The sequence below is a fragment of the Caretta caretta genome, chromosome 12 (assembly GCF_965140235.1).
Source record: "Caretta caretta isolate rCarCar2 chromosome 12, rCarCar1.hap1, whole genome shotgun sequence".
NCBI classification, from domain to species: domain Eukaryota; kingdom Metazoa; phylum Chordata; order Testudines; family Cheloniidae; genus Caretta; species Caretta caretta.
The window spans coordinates 8,008,012-8,023,088 of NC_134217.1; the positions used below are offsets into that span (position 1 = coordinate 8,008,012).

General features: G+C 49.2%; 1 protein-coding gene across 2 annotated transcripts in view; it reads right to left on the reverse strand.

The window, feature by feature from the left end:
- Positions 1-9,487: 9,487 nt before the first annotated feature.
- Positions 9,488-15,077, reverse strand: part of CPNE2 (copine 2) — a 160,942-nt gene continuing 155,352 nt past the window's right edge. For both annotated transcript variants that reach the window (XM_048816708.2, XM_048816707.2), the window contains exons 15-16: positions 11,073-11,309; positions 9,488-10,044 (exon numbers count right to left, since the gene is read on the reverse strand). In XM_048816708.2, coding sequence (XP_048672665.1) covers positions 9,937-10,044; positions 11,073-11,309 — 345 coding nt within the window. In that variant the 3' untranslated portion in view covers positions 9,488-9,936. The remainder of the gene's footprint in view (positions 10,045-11,072; positions 11,310-15,077) is intronic.

The window sequence follows — 15,077 nt, forward strand, 5'->3', positions numbered from 1 at the left end:
ATCAAGTTTTTCTGGTTAGTGCCAACCGATGGTTCTCCCACCTGACTGGCTTTACCAAAGCAAAAGTATTCAGCTTTTCAAACCTCTGCCCCTGTCAATGGTAGGATAAGGCTTAACTTTTTGGGTGCAGATAAATGCTGCTGTCCTTCAAAGGTATATAAACATACAGGAGGAGGAGGAATTCAGGTACACAGACAAACCCTTTGTAGACACTTCATCTGTATTTCTCAGATGGAGGATGACAAAGTTTGGCATTGTCTGTATCAGAATAAGCCAAACTTCAATTGTTAAAGACTCCCATGGGCCATGGATCTAATGTTCACCTCCTTCTGCTCAAGGCTGTGTGTGTATCCTCTCTCTATATATACTGATACTGGTAAATGTGGTGACTAGTAGCTTTCCTCCACGAGAAGGATGTCTTAAAGTAGCTACAAGTCTTGCCTCCACCAGGCAGATGAGGGGGGAGGTTCAACGTCACTAAAACTCTGATCTCCACTGGGCCCTGCGGCTACTGCCACCAGGCCCAGGGTGCGTGAGGATGTGGGACGACACTCGCGGCACAGCTCAGTAAAGACGCTACCTATGTTGATGGGAGCGCTTCGGTCAGCCTAGGTACTCCACCTCCCTGCGAGGCAGTAGCTATGGCAACAAAAGCCCTCCCATTGACCTAGCACTAGTTACACTGGGAGTTAGGTCAGCATATCTGCTTGGCTCATTGGTGTAGATTTTCCACACGCCTGAGCGATGTAGTTATACCAGCATAAGATGATATGGTATGGGACCAAAGCTTGGTCTACACTGAGGCTAAAAGAATAAGTGATGTCTTATGGAGCAAGCCAGATGAACCCACAAGGTAATAGATCTGCTGAAGGCCAAAGGAAACCAGGTATTTCTTCTTAAGGCACAAACCCTAACTGTGCAATGACCTCTTCTCCCACATCTTTTATTTGTACGTGAAGCGTATTCCCTGAAACGGGCAGTTCCTCAGCTGCCTCTCTACCCCCACCATCTCCGACAGCAATGCCTATGGAACCGAACAGGTCCCTTGACTCCATTCACGTTTCATGGGTGTGGCTCTTGGGTTACATGGATTCAACATCCCCCTAACCTGTAGAAGTGCCCGTTGTTCTAGGTCCAGCTATCTGCCATGTTTCCTCAGGCATTGTCTTTGGCTGACGTGCTTATGTTGCATCAACTCAAGACCTTGCACGCCACGGGCTTTGAGTGGACATCCCTGCATAGCATTTAGCTTTCGTTTACGTTCCCTGCAGTTACTGGTTCCTGAGTGCTCAGCTACTAAGGGACAGAAGTTGCATGAGAGACCTGACTCTTTTTAAAGCATAATGAATTATGCATGCAATAATGAGGCTGCAGGTGCCAGTGATCCATCTATTTCTGCACAGTTAGCCAGAACTGTGCACATCGCTTTACATCAGCCGTACAGGCAGATTTGTTGGGCCTAACCTCAAATGTGCTGGGCTTGCTTTTTGAATGGTGACGCTCCACCCACAACTGGGAGTTGACAAAATAATTCGCTCCCTTCATTATGTGAAACACTTGCTAGAGCCTCTGAGGGGGATAATCTTCAGAAGAACTGGTGTCGGTGCTTTCCTGGAGGGGAAGGTTATTTACTCCTAAGGGGAAAGCTGTCTGTTTACCTTCCTGTGCTTCAAAGCAGTGTATTCCAAGCGCACCCAGTGATTTGCTGGAGGAACAGTATGGGTGGGGGGAAGTAAATCAGAACATGCAGATAATCAGCTGGCTAATCTGACAGTGAGTGGTGGCTCTTCAGGGTGGAGCAGAAAGAATGGAAATAGACATGCATTGCCTTGGGTTCAAGGCTTCTGCAGGAGAAGTTTGACATCATGGTAGCAGTTCAGTAATCAAGTTGCTGCATTTATTTTTAAATGCCAATTTCTCATTACCATAACTTTACAGAGCATGTGACTAATCTATCAAAAGACTCTGCAATAGTAAAATTAAAAATATTTGTCCGTGTTCATTTTAAGACTTGAGAAGTGAAGACACCTTTCCAGAGTAAAGGCATGCAGCCAACACGTGTATAATTTCCTTTGTAAGAACCAACTGAGATTCTGAGCTGTAGATTCCAGCCTGGAAGTTGAACACCCCAAAGTCTGGGTGGCGGTACTTTTGAGTTGTTTCAACCTATTGTAAAAAATAGCCACTTACAAGATTTAGAGCTATTTGGAAACCTCTTTCCCACCCTTCTTCCAAAGTTTGGAGGGTAAGAGTTGAATGGTTCATTAAGATCCATCTTTTGCAAAGACCAGTATAACATACAAGGATTATGTAGCTAGACCAAGTCCTGCACTTAACTAAGAGCTGCATTTAAAAATCAATTCTGACTTTTACCTCAAGTAATAGCCAATAGATTGCACGAAGTAGCCCATGATGCGCAGAGAAGAGCAGCAGTTTTGCATTAAAATGGCAGCATTCCAAAGAAGCAGCTGAAATGCTGGCAACAAGGCTAGTACGCCAGTCAAGTTGAGAGATGACTAGGCAAGCTAGAAATAATGGTCATTCCAGCTTGTTACTGTATTTACTCCTGCTGGCAGCAAGGAGACACAGGAAGCTTCCACTACAAACAGTTTAGCCTAAGGAGAAAAGAAATCAAGCCTAATAGAGTTTGATATGAGGATTGCTTGTCAATGGTTCTCATAATATAATTCAGGTTTTACAATTTATCTTTAAAAGTTGTTAATCTAGTTAGTGACCGAACAAAGCAGTAATTAGCGCTGAAGAGATCATTTTACTGATCAACAGCTCACGCAAACTCTTGGAGAACGTGGTTCTAATTAGCTAGATGCCCAATTTTTCCCAACTGGCACGGATCTTTCATCACTTAGAAGTTTCTAATAGCTAAAAAACCACAAAGACAAGGAAACCCCAAACTCTCTTCCCAGTGTGAGGCAGGCTTAGTTTAGCCACAGTCCTTGCCAAAGCATAACTGAGAAGCAAGTGCAATGCTTCAAACACATGCATGCAAAGTAATTTAAGAGTTAATCTGTGAAATTGATTAAACCTTGTCAGACATCACTAGAGAAGTGCATTCAGGTTTTTTGTTTTTAAAATCTAAATGAACAGGATGATTCCTAAAGCCAACTGGCTAATGGCTGGGGGAAAGAAGTGGGGTCGATGCTCCAAAAAGCACATAGAAAGTGAAATCCCCCTACACAGTTAAACCCATTATGGGCCTGATCCTGAGGAGTTGCTACACTGTGCAGAGCACAAGCTAGCTGGAGCGGGAGGGTTGTGAGCGCGTATCACAGCTCACCTTAGCACTTTGTTAATGCTGCTCAATACAGGCCAATTCCCCAGCACTGCAGGAGCTCTGAAAATGGCTCGAATTTATGTCAGGCAACACATATGTGGCCTAGAGACAGCCCAGCTAAACCCCCTTTTCTTTGGTCATGCCCCCATTTCCATGCTATGCCAACATCGAGGGGAAGTGGGTCTGGGCTACCTGAGGCTCACCCAGACACGGGGAGTGGTCTCTCATCTCTGGTCTGGTTAAGCTGGCTTTAGAGCCAGATCCTGCTGGGTGCACGGCCCAAACTGACTGACTCAGGGCCTTTGCTACCCTTATTGTGATGTATAACGAGCCATATCTTCACATTTAAGTTCCCTGCAGATGCAATAAAACCATCTCATAATAGGCGTGTCCTCACTAATCAAAATGTTAAGGTTACTACGTGACAGCATAGACTGCACCATTCAGGGGAAAAACAAACAACCAGGAACTTAAAAGCTAAAAAATGAGTCGTTTAAGGAAGGCCCCATCATAATTTGCCCATGTGATAAACACATTCTTATCAAGTGTATAAGAATGTGTACATCATCACAGAACAAACACACACAGTCATTAGGCAACCCCAAGGTCTTTGCTAGAGGAAACGGGGGAGGGGTGCAGTGTGGTGACCCCCGCAGCTGATCGGGGGAGTGCAGAAGAGATGATGAATCTGGTTGCCTGTGTCATTTTGAAAGGGACTTGGGTAAACTTTGAGAACTGGCAGTAATGTCCTCTCTTCTCCCTGCTCTGCACCTGACACAGATCTAAGGCCAGAATCCCACCCATTTCCTGTTACTCATCAGAGAGAAGCCCAGGAGAGGGGGATGGCATTCCACATCTTCACTCCCATGGGCAGCGAAAGAGTCTGTCTGGGCATGTGTTCTAAATTAGCCTGCAGCCATCTCCCACTTCGTTATCCAAGCTGAAGGGACCAATGCTTCATTCATCTGCCTTATTCAATAAGGCAGCATGGTCTGAACAGTGGGGTCCTCTAGACTCATAGATATTAAGGTCAGAAGGGACCATTATGATCATCTAGTCTGACCTCCTGCACAATGCAGGCCACAGAATCTCACCCACCCACGCCTAGTCTCCTTATTCTCCCCATCCATATGACACCACCACTTCAGGATCCCAGGCAGGGAGGAGGAGTGTGTCTGGGTGGGTGGGTGTCATTTGCCTTGGGGACCCTCAGTAGCACATGCAGGAAGGAGTCATGTGCACAGACTAACTGGAGAAAGGAAATAAAAGGGATCTGTGACACATGGCCAGAAAGGGTTAACCAGCCTGCAGGCTGAATGACCCAAAACCCACCTTTGAAGTCATGTTACAAGATATGTGAATGGTAATGAGGGCCATTCGTGCTAAATAGGCTAGAACTTTGAAATGCAAACCTGTATTGTTAGAAGTAATACTGATTGCGGGTATCTCAATTAGATTAGATGCTACCTGTAAACAGACAGGTTTCAGAGTAACAGCCCTGTTAGTCTGTATTCGCAAAAAGAAAAGGAGGACTTGTGGCACCTTAGAGACTAACCAATTTATTTGAGCATGAGCTTTTGTGATCTACAGCTCACTTCATCCGAAGAAGCTGGTTTATGCTGGCTTGGTAAATCTAAGTATTGGAATATCCACCAGCTTTTGGGAGGATTGTCTGCCCCATTCTTTGCAATTCAACCTAATTGAGTACCACAGCTGGCCCCCACTAGGACCCCGGTCACAGCTTCCAAAGCCAGAACAAAAATAACCCCGTAGGGGCCCAGTTCAGCCCCGTAATTCCACTGGCTGCAGGTTGTGACTTTGGGCCAGGTTTCAGGGGTACAGTAGGGGCTCCTAGCGTGGGGAGGAGTGAAGAGCTCTCTGGCTGAAGCCAAGTCCAGACTCTTGGGAGCAGCCTGTCTAGCCATCCTTGGAACCTACAGGAGTTCAAGTGTGCAGCTCTACAAGGGACACGCGCTTGTAGGTGGCCCCGTGAGCAGTTGCCTCTTCAATGCGGGTCAATGATTTCAGCACCAAGATGCATTCACAAGTTACAAAGGGCGTTCCCCCCCCAACTGGCAAACTGACCACTTGACTTGGGATCCCAGAATCAAGCTGGACTCCTTCCTTCTTGTGCATGAGCAGCAGCAATCAAGTCTTTGCAGGCCACATTAGGTCTTCAGTTACACCTGAGTGACCTTCCCACCCCACCCCCTTCAGTAGGGAAGTACAGTACAACTGATTGGAACTTAAACAGTTCTGCTGAGGCACAAGAAGGCAGAGTCCAGCTCACGCCCCAGCGGCTGTGTTGGCTCTGCAGGGCGGAGAGACGTAAAAAAGCAGCAAACCCCCGATTTTATGCACAGAAAGCAGCAGCTGTGACTGAATAGGCACAAGAAGCAGATCTGTTGCCTACGACAGCAGCCTTTCGACACCATCGCCGTTCAGAGCAGAGCTGAACGTGGAGGACTTGTTGAAACACAAAAGAAAACGGCAGACCGCCACAGGATTTCCGTAACCAGCCACAACGCACCAGCCACTTACTAATTCAGGGGCTGCAGCGGGGGAGATCTAGCATCGTATTCACGGATGAAAGGCCTCATGAAGTAAGCTCCCCAGGCCAGATCCCGCAAAGGTAGTTACATTTCGAATTTCCATTGACATCAGTGGAAATGAGGAGCCTAAATACCTTTGAGGAATGGGGCCTTAGTCACTAAAGGAGAAGTGGCCATGGGAGTAACTGCATGTTCTGGCATGCAAATTTACTGGGAAAGCAGTCAGAGTTTAGATAACGTATAAAATATAATAGGACTGGCATGGTTGTTTCCATGGCATAGAAAGAGTAAGATAGTGTGACCCAGCACACCAGATCGCTCTTCCAAGGCATCATCTTCAAGGAAAACATGGAGCAGAAATGGTGTTACAGTGGCTATTTAGATTGTAAGTTCTCTAGGACAGGATATGTCGGTACAAAGCATAGCACAGTAGGACCCTGATCTCAGCTGGAGCTCTAGGTGCATCTGGTATGTACACATAAATAAATAAATACTACCACCACGTAGCTCTTCTGCAGTGTTTTTGTCAGTAGATCTCAAAGCACCTGACAAAGGATGGCAGCATCATATCCCCATTTTGCAGGTCTCCTCAGTCCCAGTCTAGTGTTCTACCCACTAGGCCTTCTGCCCTGCAAAGATCACTTGCAAAGGGAATTGCAGATCTGGGAAACCCTTCTATCTAGCCTTTTGGACCCCAATAAAGGGTAAATTGTGGTGTCAATCAAGTGTCTTTGGTTACAGAATAAATACAAATCTAGCTCAAGCCCCCCACCTTAGAGACACTTCCTGATAAGCACAGAAGTCCAAGAAAACAAAATACAGGAGGGAGTACAAAAGAGGGAGTTACGCATAGGTGCTTCCCCCTTCAGCAAGGGATGGGCAGAGAGTTGTGAAGGTCCCAAGGTTCCACCTTGCTAAATCAATTTAACAGCCAAATGGTAAAGCCAGGTCATTCCCCATAGCATCACGGCATAGTACACAGATAGGAACACAGGAAAACACACCTAATGTCTCCCATTACCGTACCATCTGAGCACCTCTCCAGCTACAATGCATTTCTCCTCACACCCCTGTGAGGCAGGGCAGTGCTATCATCCCCATTGTACAGATGGGAACTGAGGCACTGAGAAACTAAGTGACTTGCCCAGGGTCACACAGGAAGTCTGTGGCAGAGCAAGTCTTCCAAATCCTAGTCTAGCATCTTACCCACTGGACCATCCTTCCTCTCTGTCCAACTGCATACAGTAAGTGCCTGCTCCTTAGCACAAGGAAACCTCGGTAGCCACCCCACAGGAGCAGGCAATGAAAGGTTCTTGCCAAGGGACACGCTGGATGGAAATGCTACAGGTGTTGGTATCATCAGCCAGCTAACCATCTGCAATTAACTGTGAATGAGACTCACCAGAGCAGAATCTAGGGCTTGGCACCAGGAACCTGGGGACAACGAAACGAAGCAGAGCATGAAGGGAAGGAGCCAAGTGGACCCCCGGCATGCCTGTCTCCCCTGCCACTGACAGCCTTCTTCACTGCCGGGCCTGGCACTGCATAGACCCTGTCTCAGGTCTGGCTGCTGCTTTGCCCAAAGGAAGCTGCCTCCACCCCTCCAGTTCCTTAGGTTCCTGAGGGCGGGGCGAGGCAGCTGACAATAGGGCAAAGAACCCGCCAGTCAGGGAGCGCTGGCGGGCCAGTAAAGCGAGGGGCGCGTGTTTGGGAGGAGATTCTGCAAGGGAGCGAGGGCTGCCACTCACTGGGCTCCCTTGTTTGAGCTGACGCTATGCTTTGGTCTTAAGAGCGCATCTCCGGCTGTTGCAGGCTGGGTGACGATTTACTCCGCTTGAAGCCAACTGCCTGGCTAGAGTAAAAATAGAGCCTGGCTTTCTCCAGTGCACTGCGCAGGAAAGGCCATTCCCCCCCGAGGGACTCAGAGAGAGCAACAGGGCAGATCCCAAGAGTGCAATGAGGGGGTAGGCGGACGGTAGCTGCATGCGCTCAGCCCACAAGCTGTGCCATTCGGGACGGTTTTATCTGGGGGGCGGCCTGACTCATGGCTCAGTTCCTGAGCAGTCTGAAAGCTTCCGTACAGACATTCCCTGAGAGGCAGCAAGGTTTACCAGCGTCCCCCAACAGGCCCACCTGCTGCTCCGCCAGCATCACTGAGCTGGGAATGAAGAACGGCTCCTGGGGGAGACCGACACACTTTTGGCCCCAGACGTGAAAAAGCTGCCAAATAAGCCAGGGCGACCCTTCGCGTTGCAACATCAGCGGCGTTATTGCCTCTGAGAGGCCTTTCGGCCTAGCTCACGTAGAGTCATTGGTTTAATATCAGATGCCTCCCCGTGGAGCGGCCTGGATCTGGGGGAAGGGCGCAGGGCCTCTCCAGTGACTCTAACGACAGGCTCCGAGGTTACTGCATGGAATCAAGGTTTTACAGCACAACGAGAACCAGAGCACGCGAGTCAGGAGAGACGTCCCTGTCGAAACAGCAGCGTGCCGCGGAGCGAGGAGACGTGCAGTGACTCACCGTTTCCCAAGGTCGGACTTCTAGCTAGACCAAGTGCAAGACGCACACCTGGCAGGACAGATCTGTGTGTCGCTGCCATACCCATGGCAGGGAGACTGGGGCATTACATAAAGGCCACCTTGCACGGCCGTTGTGGGTTTCAGCTGCTCGTACTGCCGGCGAGGAATTCTGCATCGCTCCATGAGAAAAGGGGAGGAGGGGGCGTTCTGCTGCTGGAGTCACTCAGGGGGGACCTGCATAACCGACCGGTTTTGCACTGCGCTCTGAAAGCGGTCGGACACATCCTTGGGTCTGGCCGGAAGCCATTCCACAGCCACGCACATCCTGCGCTCAGGGGCAAAAGACCTGAAGAGAAAAATAATGCAAGGCCAACGGTTGCACCCTTAGAAGGCGAGAGCGGAGGTCACTTTTGTTTAGAGTATTTAGGCTCCTCTTTCTTCCTCTACTTCAATGTCTACATGCTAGACATAGGTAGGACGGCCATCTGGCTAAGGCACTGGATTGACACTCAAAAGATCTAGGGGCAACTTCCTGGCTCTTCCACAGACTCCCTGGGTGACCATGGGGCAAATCACTTCGCCTTGATGTGCCTCAGTTTCCCCTCTTAACACTGCTGTCTTACCTTGCAGGGGTGTTGTGAGGGTTGATACATGAAATGTGTACAAGATGCTCCAACACTATCACTATTATTGTTCTAGTCAGGGACCCCATTGTGCTAGGTGCTGCACAAACAAAAGATGGGGCCCCCTTAAACATCAATCTCGGTCAGACAGAAGACCCAGTCACGAAGTTAATCACGTAATTAAAATTAAGCATCTGCTTAAGTCCATCTGAATTCTGCAAAACACTTCCACACTTGTGCTTCGCTTTAATCACATGCTTCAGAGCTACTGAAGTCAAAGGGACTTAAGCGCTTGCTTCAATGCTTTGCTGAATCAGGGCCCCAGTCAACCACTTAAGATAGAAGCAAGGGTGAGACCCAACCAGGGAACGTTCTTGCCAAAGGAGGAGTAAGATATTCGCACGATTACCCCGACAGAGCAAGGCAGCCAGCATTAAATGCTGTACAGGGCGCTAAGAGGCCGTTCTGCACTGGACCCAAACAACAGACCCAGGCCTGGCTTTTAAATATCTGAGTTTCTTTATTAACCTGAGTATAACAAATATAACATGTACACAGTATAAAAATGACCATAGAGCATGAGAGGGTTATGGGTACAACACAGATACGTGATCTATACACAGGAGTGGGTGATAATATATTAAACATTTTGTCGTTTGGAAAAAAGCAAGTTCTGATCTGTAAAAATTTTAATCCCGTTCCACTAAAATTATACAAAGTGCCTTCAATACTTAAAAGTGACGGGAGGGAGGCAGGAGAGGTCTCCGTTCAGCCCGCGACCGTTACCCTGGCCCAGGAACGTACAACGCCAATCTAGCGGCTTCTCCGGGTTGGAGAGCTTTTAATAAAATAAACGAATTAAATTAAAAGAGTACAAAGGTTTAAAAGCATGTGAGACATGCACCCTCCGGAAATCGGCAGCATGCAGACAACACCGATGCTCTCAGCCCTACACTGGCTCCGAGCTGAGGGGAGGCAGATTTTGATGCTTGAAATACTGAACGACTTGCTGGGGGAGTTCTGCCAACACCGCTTTGGCCAAAGTTTCTTTAGGTGCCTGTATAAAAAAAGAACAAACAGGCCAAATGATTTATTGTTGTCACTTGTGCCCAGCAGCTGCCCCAGCGGGTCACTGGACTGGTATTAAGGCCCATGTACAATTACCAGGGTGGGTGTAGGCCCACCTACGGTTACCAGGTTTTCATGCAAGCCCAGGTGCTGGTAGAGAAGGTAACAGTTGCCACGGTGGCTTTAGATCACGCCCACTCACCACTACAATGGAAGCCAGCAGGGCTGATACTAGAGAATGTGCCTTGGTATCCTGCCTCTCTTTCTCCCAGCATCCCAAAGCACTTAGAGCGTTGAGTCAGACAGTTACCCTGCAGTGACTGTGTAGCATGCATTACGCACTTGCTAATAGCTCTCACGCAGCCTTGGGCAACAGCAGCTGCTCTGCAGGGAGAAGGGATGATGGCCCAGACACCGGGACTATCCTCCCAGCGCTATTGCATGGGATTGCTCGCTGCATAGCAGGAACTTCACCTTAGCCCCGATGGAGTCTGAAAAGCTTCTATGCAGAGGAGGCAGAATTGCCCAGTGGTTATGGCCCAGGACTGAGAGTCAGGGATTCCAGGTTATAACCCCACCGCTCCCACCAACCTGCTTCGTGAGCTTGGGCAGCATCACTTATGCTCTCTTTGCTCCGGCCTGAAAAACAGATGCAAGTGCCAAGCCTTGCTGCCCAGACTCACGCTTATCTGCGCTTTGGTTTTGCTGGCAGTCTGGAAAATGCCAGTAACGTCCCCTGGGTTCACGTCTCCTCTGCAGCAATGCACTACATGAGAACTGGGTAGGACTCCCAGTCTAGCAAGAGGACTTGAACTCTGACTCTGAGCCGGGAGTGCGTACCTAGAATTCTGTACAGCATGAAACGTATGAGCCTGTCCCCTCTTCTTTAACTAGAGAAATGAACAGAGCACGCCAGTTCTGGGGCATTTCCCCCGTGGGACGGGTCTCTGTGGCTGACTGACACCCTGCTGGAAATGGACCGGGTCTGGCGGGCACAGCAAAGCCGCCTGCACTTACGCTGCGGAACTCGCGGAAGGGCACGAACTGCACAATGTCCCGCATGGCTTCCTCGCCAGTATAAGACCGGAGCACGCGGTTATCCCCATCCAGGAACTCCATGGCTGCAAAGTCCGCGTTGCCCACCCCCACGATGATGATGGACATGGGCAGCTTGGAGGCCTGCACCACGGCGTGTCTCGTCTCGTCCATGTCGCTGATGACGCCGTCCGTGATGATCAGGAGGATGAAGTATTGCTGGGGAGACAGAGCCGAGAGTGAAATCAGCCGCGGCGCTGCGGGTAGTTTATCGGCTCCAGGCTTCTCCCAGCCCCGTGCACGCCCCCACAAAGACTTGCTCGAGGGGGAGAGGAAAGAGTTAACACGAACACAGCCCCAGTCCATGTGTCTGGGCGATTGCAGTGCTGAGAGATTGCAGATGCCTTTCCCATATGATATGGGCAAGTCAAGAGCCTAAGTGATTTAGGAGCATAAGCGCCACTGACTCTCAATGAGATTCACTTTCAATGGGACTTGCGCGCCTACATCACGTTGAAAACCCCACCCGTAGGTGCCTGAACATGAACTTTGCAACCTAACTTTGGGCTCCTATTTCAGAAAATTTGGGCCAGTGTCTCCTCATGGTCCACCATCCCATCCAGCTATATCCATCCTCCATCAACCCGCTGCTCTGAAGCCCTGTAGGCCCCTTACTCACCTCCTCAGACCTCTCTTCTCATCATTCGCTAGGAGACTTGGTCTCCTCCTTGTTGCCTTACATTCCTGCAACCACCCTTCCATCAGGAAGAGGCTCAAGCCAAGATCCCTCCTGGTCACTGGTCACACACCCAGCCACCTCCCTTATGGTTTTCCTCACTGACCCTCTGGACATTTGCTCCCAGCCTTCCCACATCTCCACTAGCAATGGCTGACTCACCCGGAGGAAAGCCCTGAGACTGAAGCCACCCATGGGTTAGCACCCTCTACCGCACCCATCTCCCGTCTTCTAAGAACTATCTAGTTCCCAGGTGTCACCTGCCTAGAAGCTGGTTGGTTTTCCAAGCGTTCCAAATGCACCTTGGCACAACTGGTTCTGAGTCTCCTGTGAAACTTAGTACAATTCTCGTGATCTTTACTCACTCTCACCCTCTTCTCTTCCTCTTGTATTGCTTATTGCCTGTGTTTGTCCCATTAAGACAAACAGGTGAGAGCTGTGGCCATTTAATCTTTGTTAAGTGGACATTTGATAAATATTAGATACCTGTAGCAGAACCATTAGTGGATCCCCTGGGTGAAACCAACTCTTGTGAGCCCCTGGGATCCAGTATGCGATGCACAGTGTTCAACTGCTTTGGGGAGGCAGTGTGGCGAAGCGGATAGTGCACTAGACTGAGACTCGGGATACTTGAGTTCTAGTCCCAGCTCTGACACTGGCCTGAGGAGTGACCTTGGGCAAGTCTCTAAGCCTCAGTTTTCCCATTTGTAAAATGGGGACAGTGATCCTGGCCTCCTGTATAAAGCGCTTTGAGCTGTACTGATGAGAAGAGCTAGAGATTATTATTAACAAAACTTGCCCCATTTCAGTGTGAGTTTTGCCTCCATCACAGGGAGTCCAAGATTCAAGTTTGCTCAAGGGGTGTGAGAAGCAACGTGAGCCAAAACCCAGACAAACCAAACCTGGTAATTTACACTGCTCTTCTCCATAGCCCATTACCGATTCACTGTGCTAGACAGTCCACATCTCCCCCAGCTTTCTATGCTATTGACTGGACTATGTAAATTCCATCCATTCTAGTCACCAAGGGCAAAATCACTCTGAGCAGAAAGCCAACAAACGGCCTAAGTATCAACAAATGGCCCAAATATCACTTCAGCTCTCAATAAAGGGCTTACAATGGCCTGAGGTGTATGTCTACACTGAGTATGTCTCAGGTGTATGTCTGAGGTGTATGTCTACACTGAGGTGTATGTCTCAGGTGTATGTCTACACTGAGGTGTATGTCTCAGGTGTATGTCTCAGGTGTATGTCTACACTGAGGTGTATGTCTCAGGTGTATGTCTCAGGTGTATGTCTGAGGTGTATGTCTATACTGAGGTGTATGTCTCAGGTGTATGTCTACACTGAGGTGTATGTCTACACTGCAATTAAACAGACGCAGCTGGCCCATGTCAGCTGACTCTGGCTTATGGGGCTGTAAAATTGCAATGTAAATGAGCAGGCTCGGGCAGGAGCCCAAACTCTGGGATGCCACCAGGAGTCCACGGGCTGTGTGCCGACCCTCTGCCCGGGGGTGAACGTCACCCAGTAACAGCCAGGTCCTGATGCTTCAGCAGCGAGCAATGGTTCCAACTCAACTGTTTACGGTCAACTTTCCCCACTCCCACTGGGTCATTACATTGTTTCTAAAAGAAAAAGAACAAAACGGTTCTAATTCTATTCAAAACAACACAGGTGTGTCCCCAGGGCTGTGGCTACAGGAGTGCTGCTTATTTGGCAGGAAGTAAAACAGAAGAGGGGAGTGAGATCTAAATTCCCGTTCAGTCCCTGCTGACCACCGATAGAAAGGTTGTAGATTAACTAGTGCAGCTCACCGGGAAGACGGGGAAGGGATAAGAAATACATGGACTGTGTGTCAGATCTGGGGAAACATCCACAATTGTGGAGCGAGAATGCTCCCTGCAACGTTACTGAGTCAAACCCAAGTGGGGGTTTTGCCTCCAAATACACTACTATTAAGCAGCCTAGGGATGCACCCAATCCCTGCTCAGATGCAGGTGTAACGATGTCCGTCATGGGTCTTCCCATGCACCGCCAAGACACTCATCCTACTGGCTAATGAAACTGCCTCAACGAGCACCACCTGTCCCTTCGACTCAGAGCCCAGCATTTTAAGAGTTAAAGGGGTCACCAGCCACGCTTTGGCGCCCCTGAATTTTAACCTGCTTCAAACATTTCCAACCATCTTAATTTTTAAAATCACCGGATTATCGACTGTTCGGGCCAAAATTTCCAAGTGAGCCCATCCAAAGGGCGCCCCCAGAGCTTGGCTTTACATGTGCAAAACCTGCAGCTGGCCGAAGCTGCTCATTCTGAAGGTGCAAAACTCCAGGGGTGCAGCCAGTTTGGATGTGCGGGCAGAAGAAGGGCGTGTGAAGGGGTTTTACTCTTCTAGCCCCTGCTCTTGCAGTTTTAACCCTGGCTGCTGTAGAGCTAAACTCCGGCACAGAGCCTGCCTCTCCCCTGGGAGCAAAGTAGTGCAGAGCTCAGGTACATCTCCCTTGGTTTTCAGCTAAGACTTTTAGCTGCCACACAGCTTACGGCACCCTTCATTGTGTTATGCTCTAAAGATGAGAGAGCTTTATAGCTGCACTGTCGAGGCGACAACTCCTTGGGCCAACATCATCCTCCATTTAAACGCCATGAAGTCAGCTATATTGGAAATAAACCTAGCCCCATGTCCTTGGTGAGGACTCCTCTGGACTTACAGACATTGCTCGCTATATTCAGCACCAGAACTATTCCATGCAGGTCTAGGGTGAGTCCTACCCAGCACCAGAACGATTCCATGCAGTTCTGTGGTGAGTGAGATTGTGTGCACAAACACACACACACACACACACGCACCCCCCCCGGTGAAAATGGCTGTGCAATTGCAAAGAGGTCGGTCGCCCTCAAGGCGGATGTGCATTTGCTTATGACATTTCCATGACAACGTCATTCCAAGGGGTGCAAGATGACTCAGTGATGCACAAGCATTTGAGCTCTTCCCCACTTCCTACACCGGAGGTAAGCAGGCCGGAAGAGATTACCTGACAGAGCAAGAGCTGTGATTTCTCTCCCATCAACCTCCAGCGCTGCCAGTGGAGATGTAACAGCTTGAGACAGAGGCCCTGCTCTCCAGGTCACTTCTAGTTAAGGCAAAACTTTGGTGCAGAAATGTGGAAATCCCAGTCAAATCAGTTATCATTCGGCTGCTTCTGGTACTCCCTAAATTGCCAGTAAAACACAGAGGACTGGTTTAACTG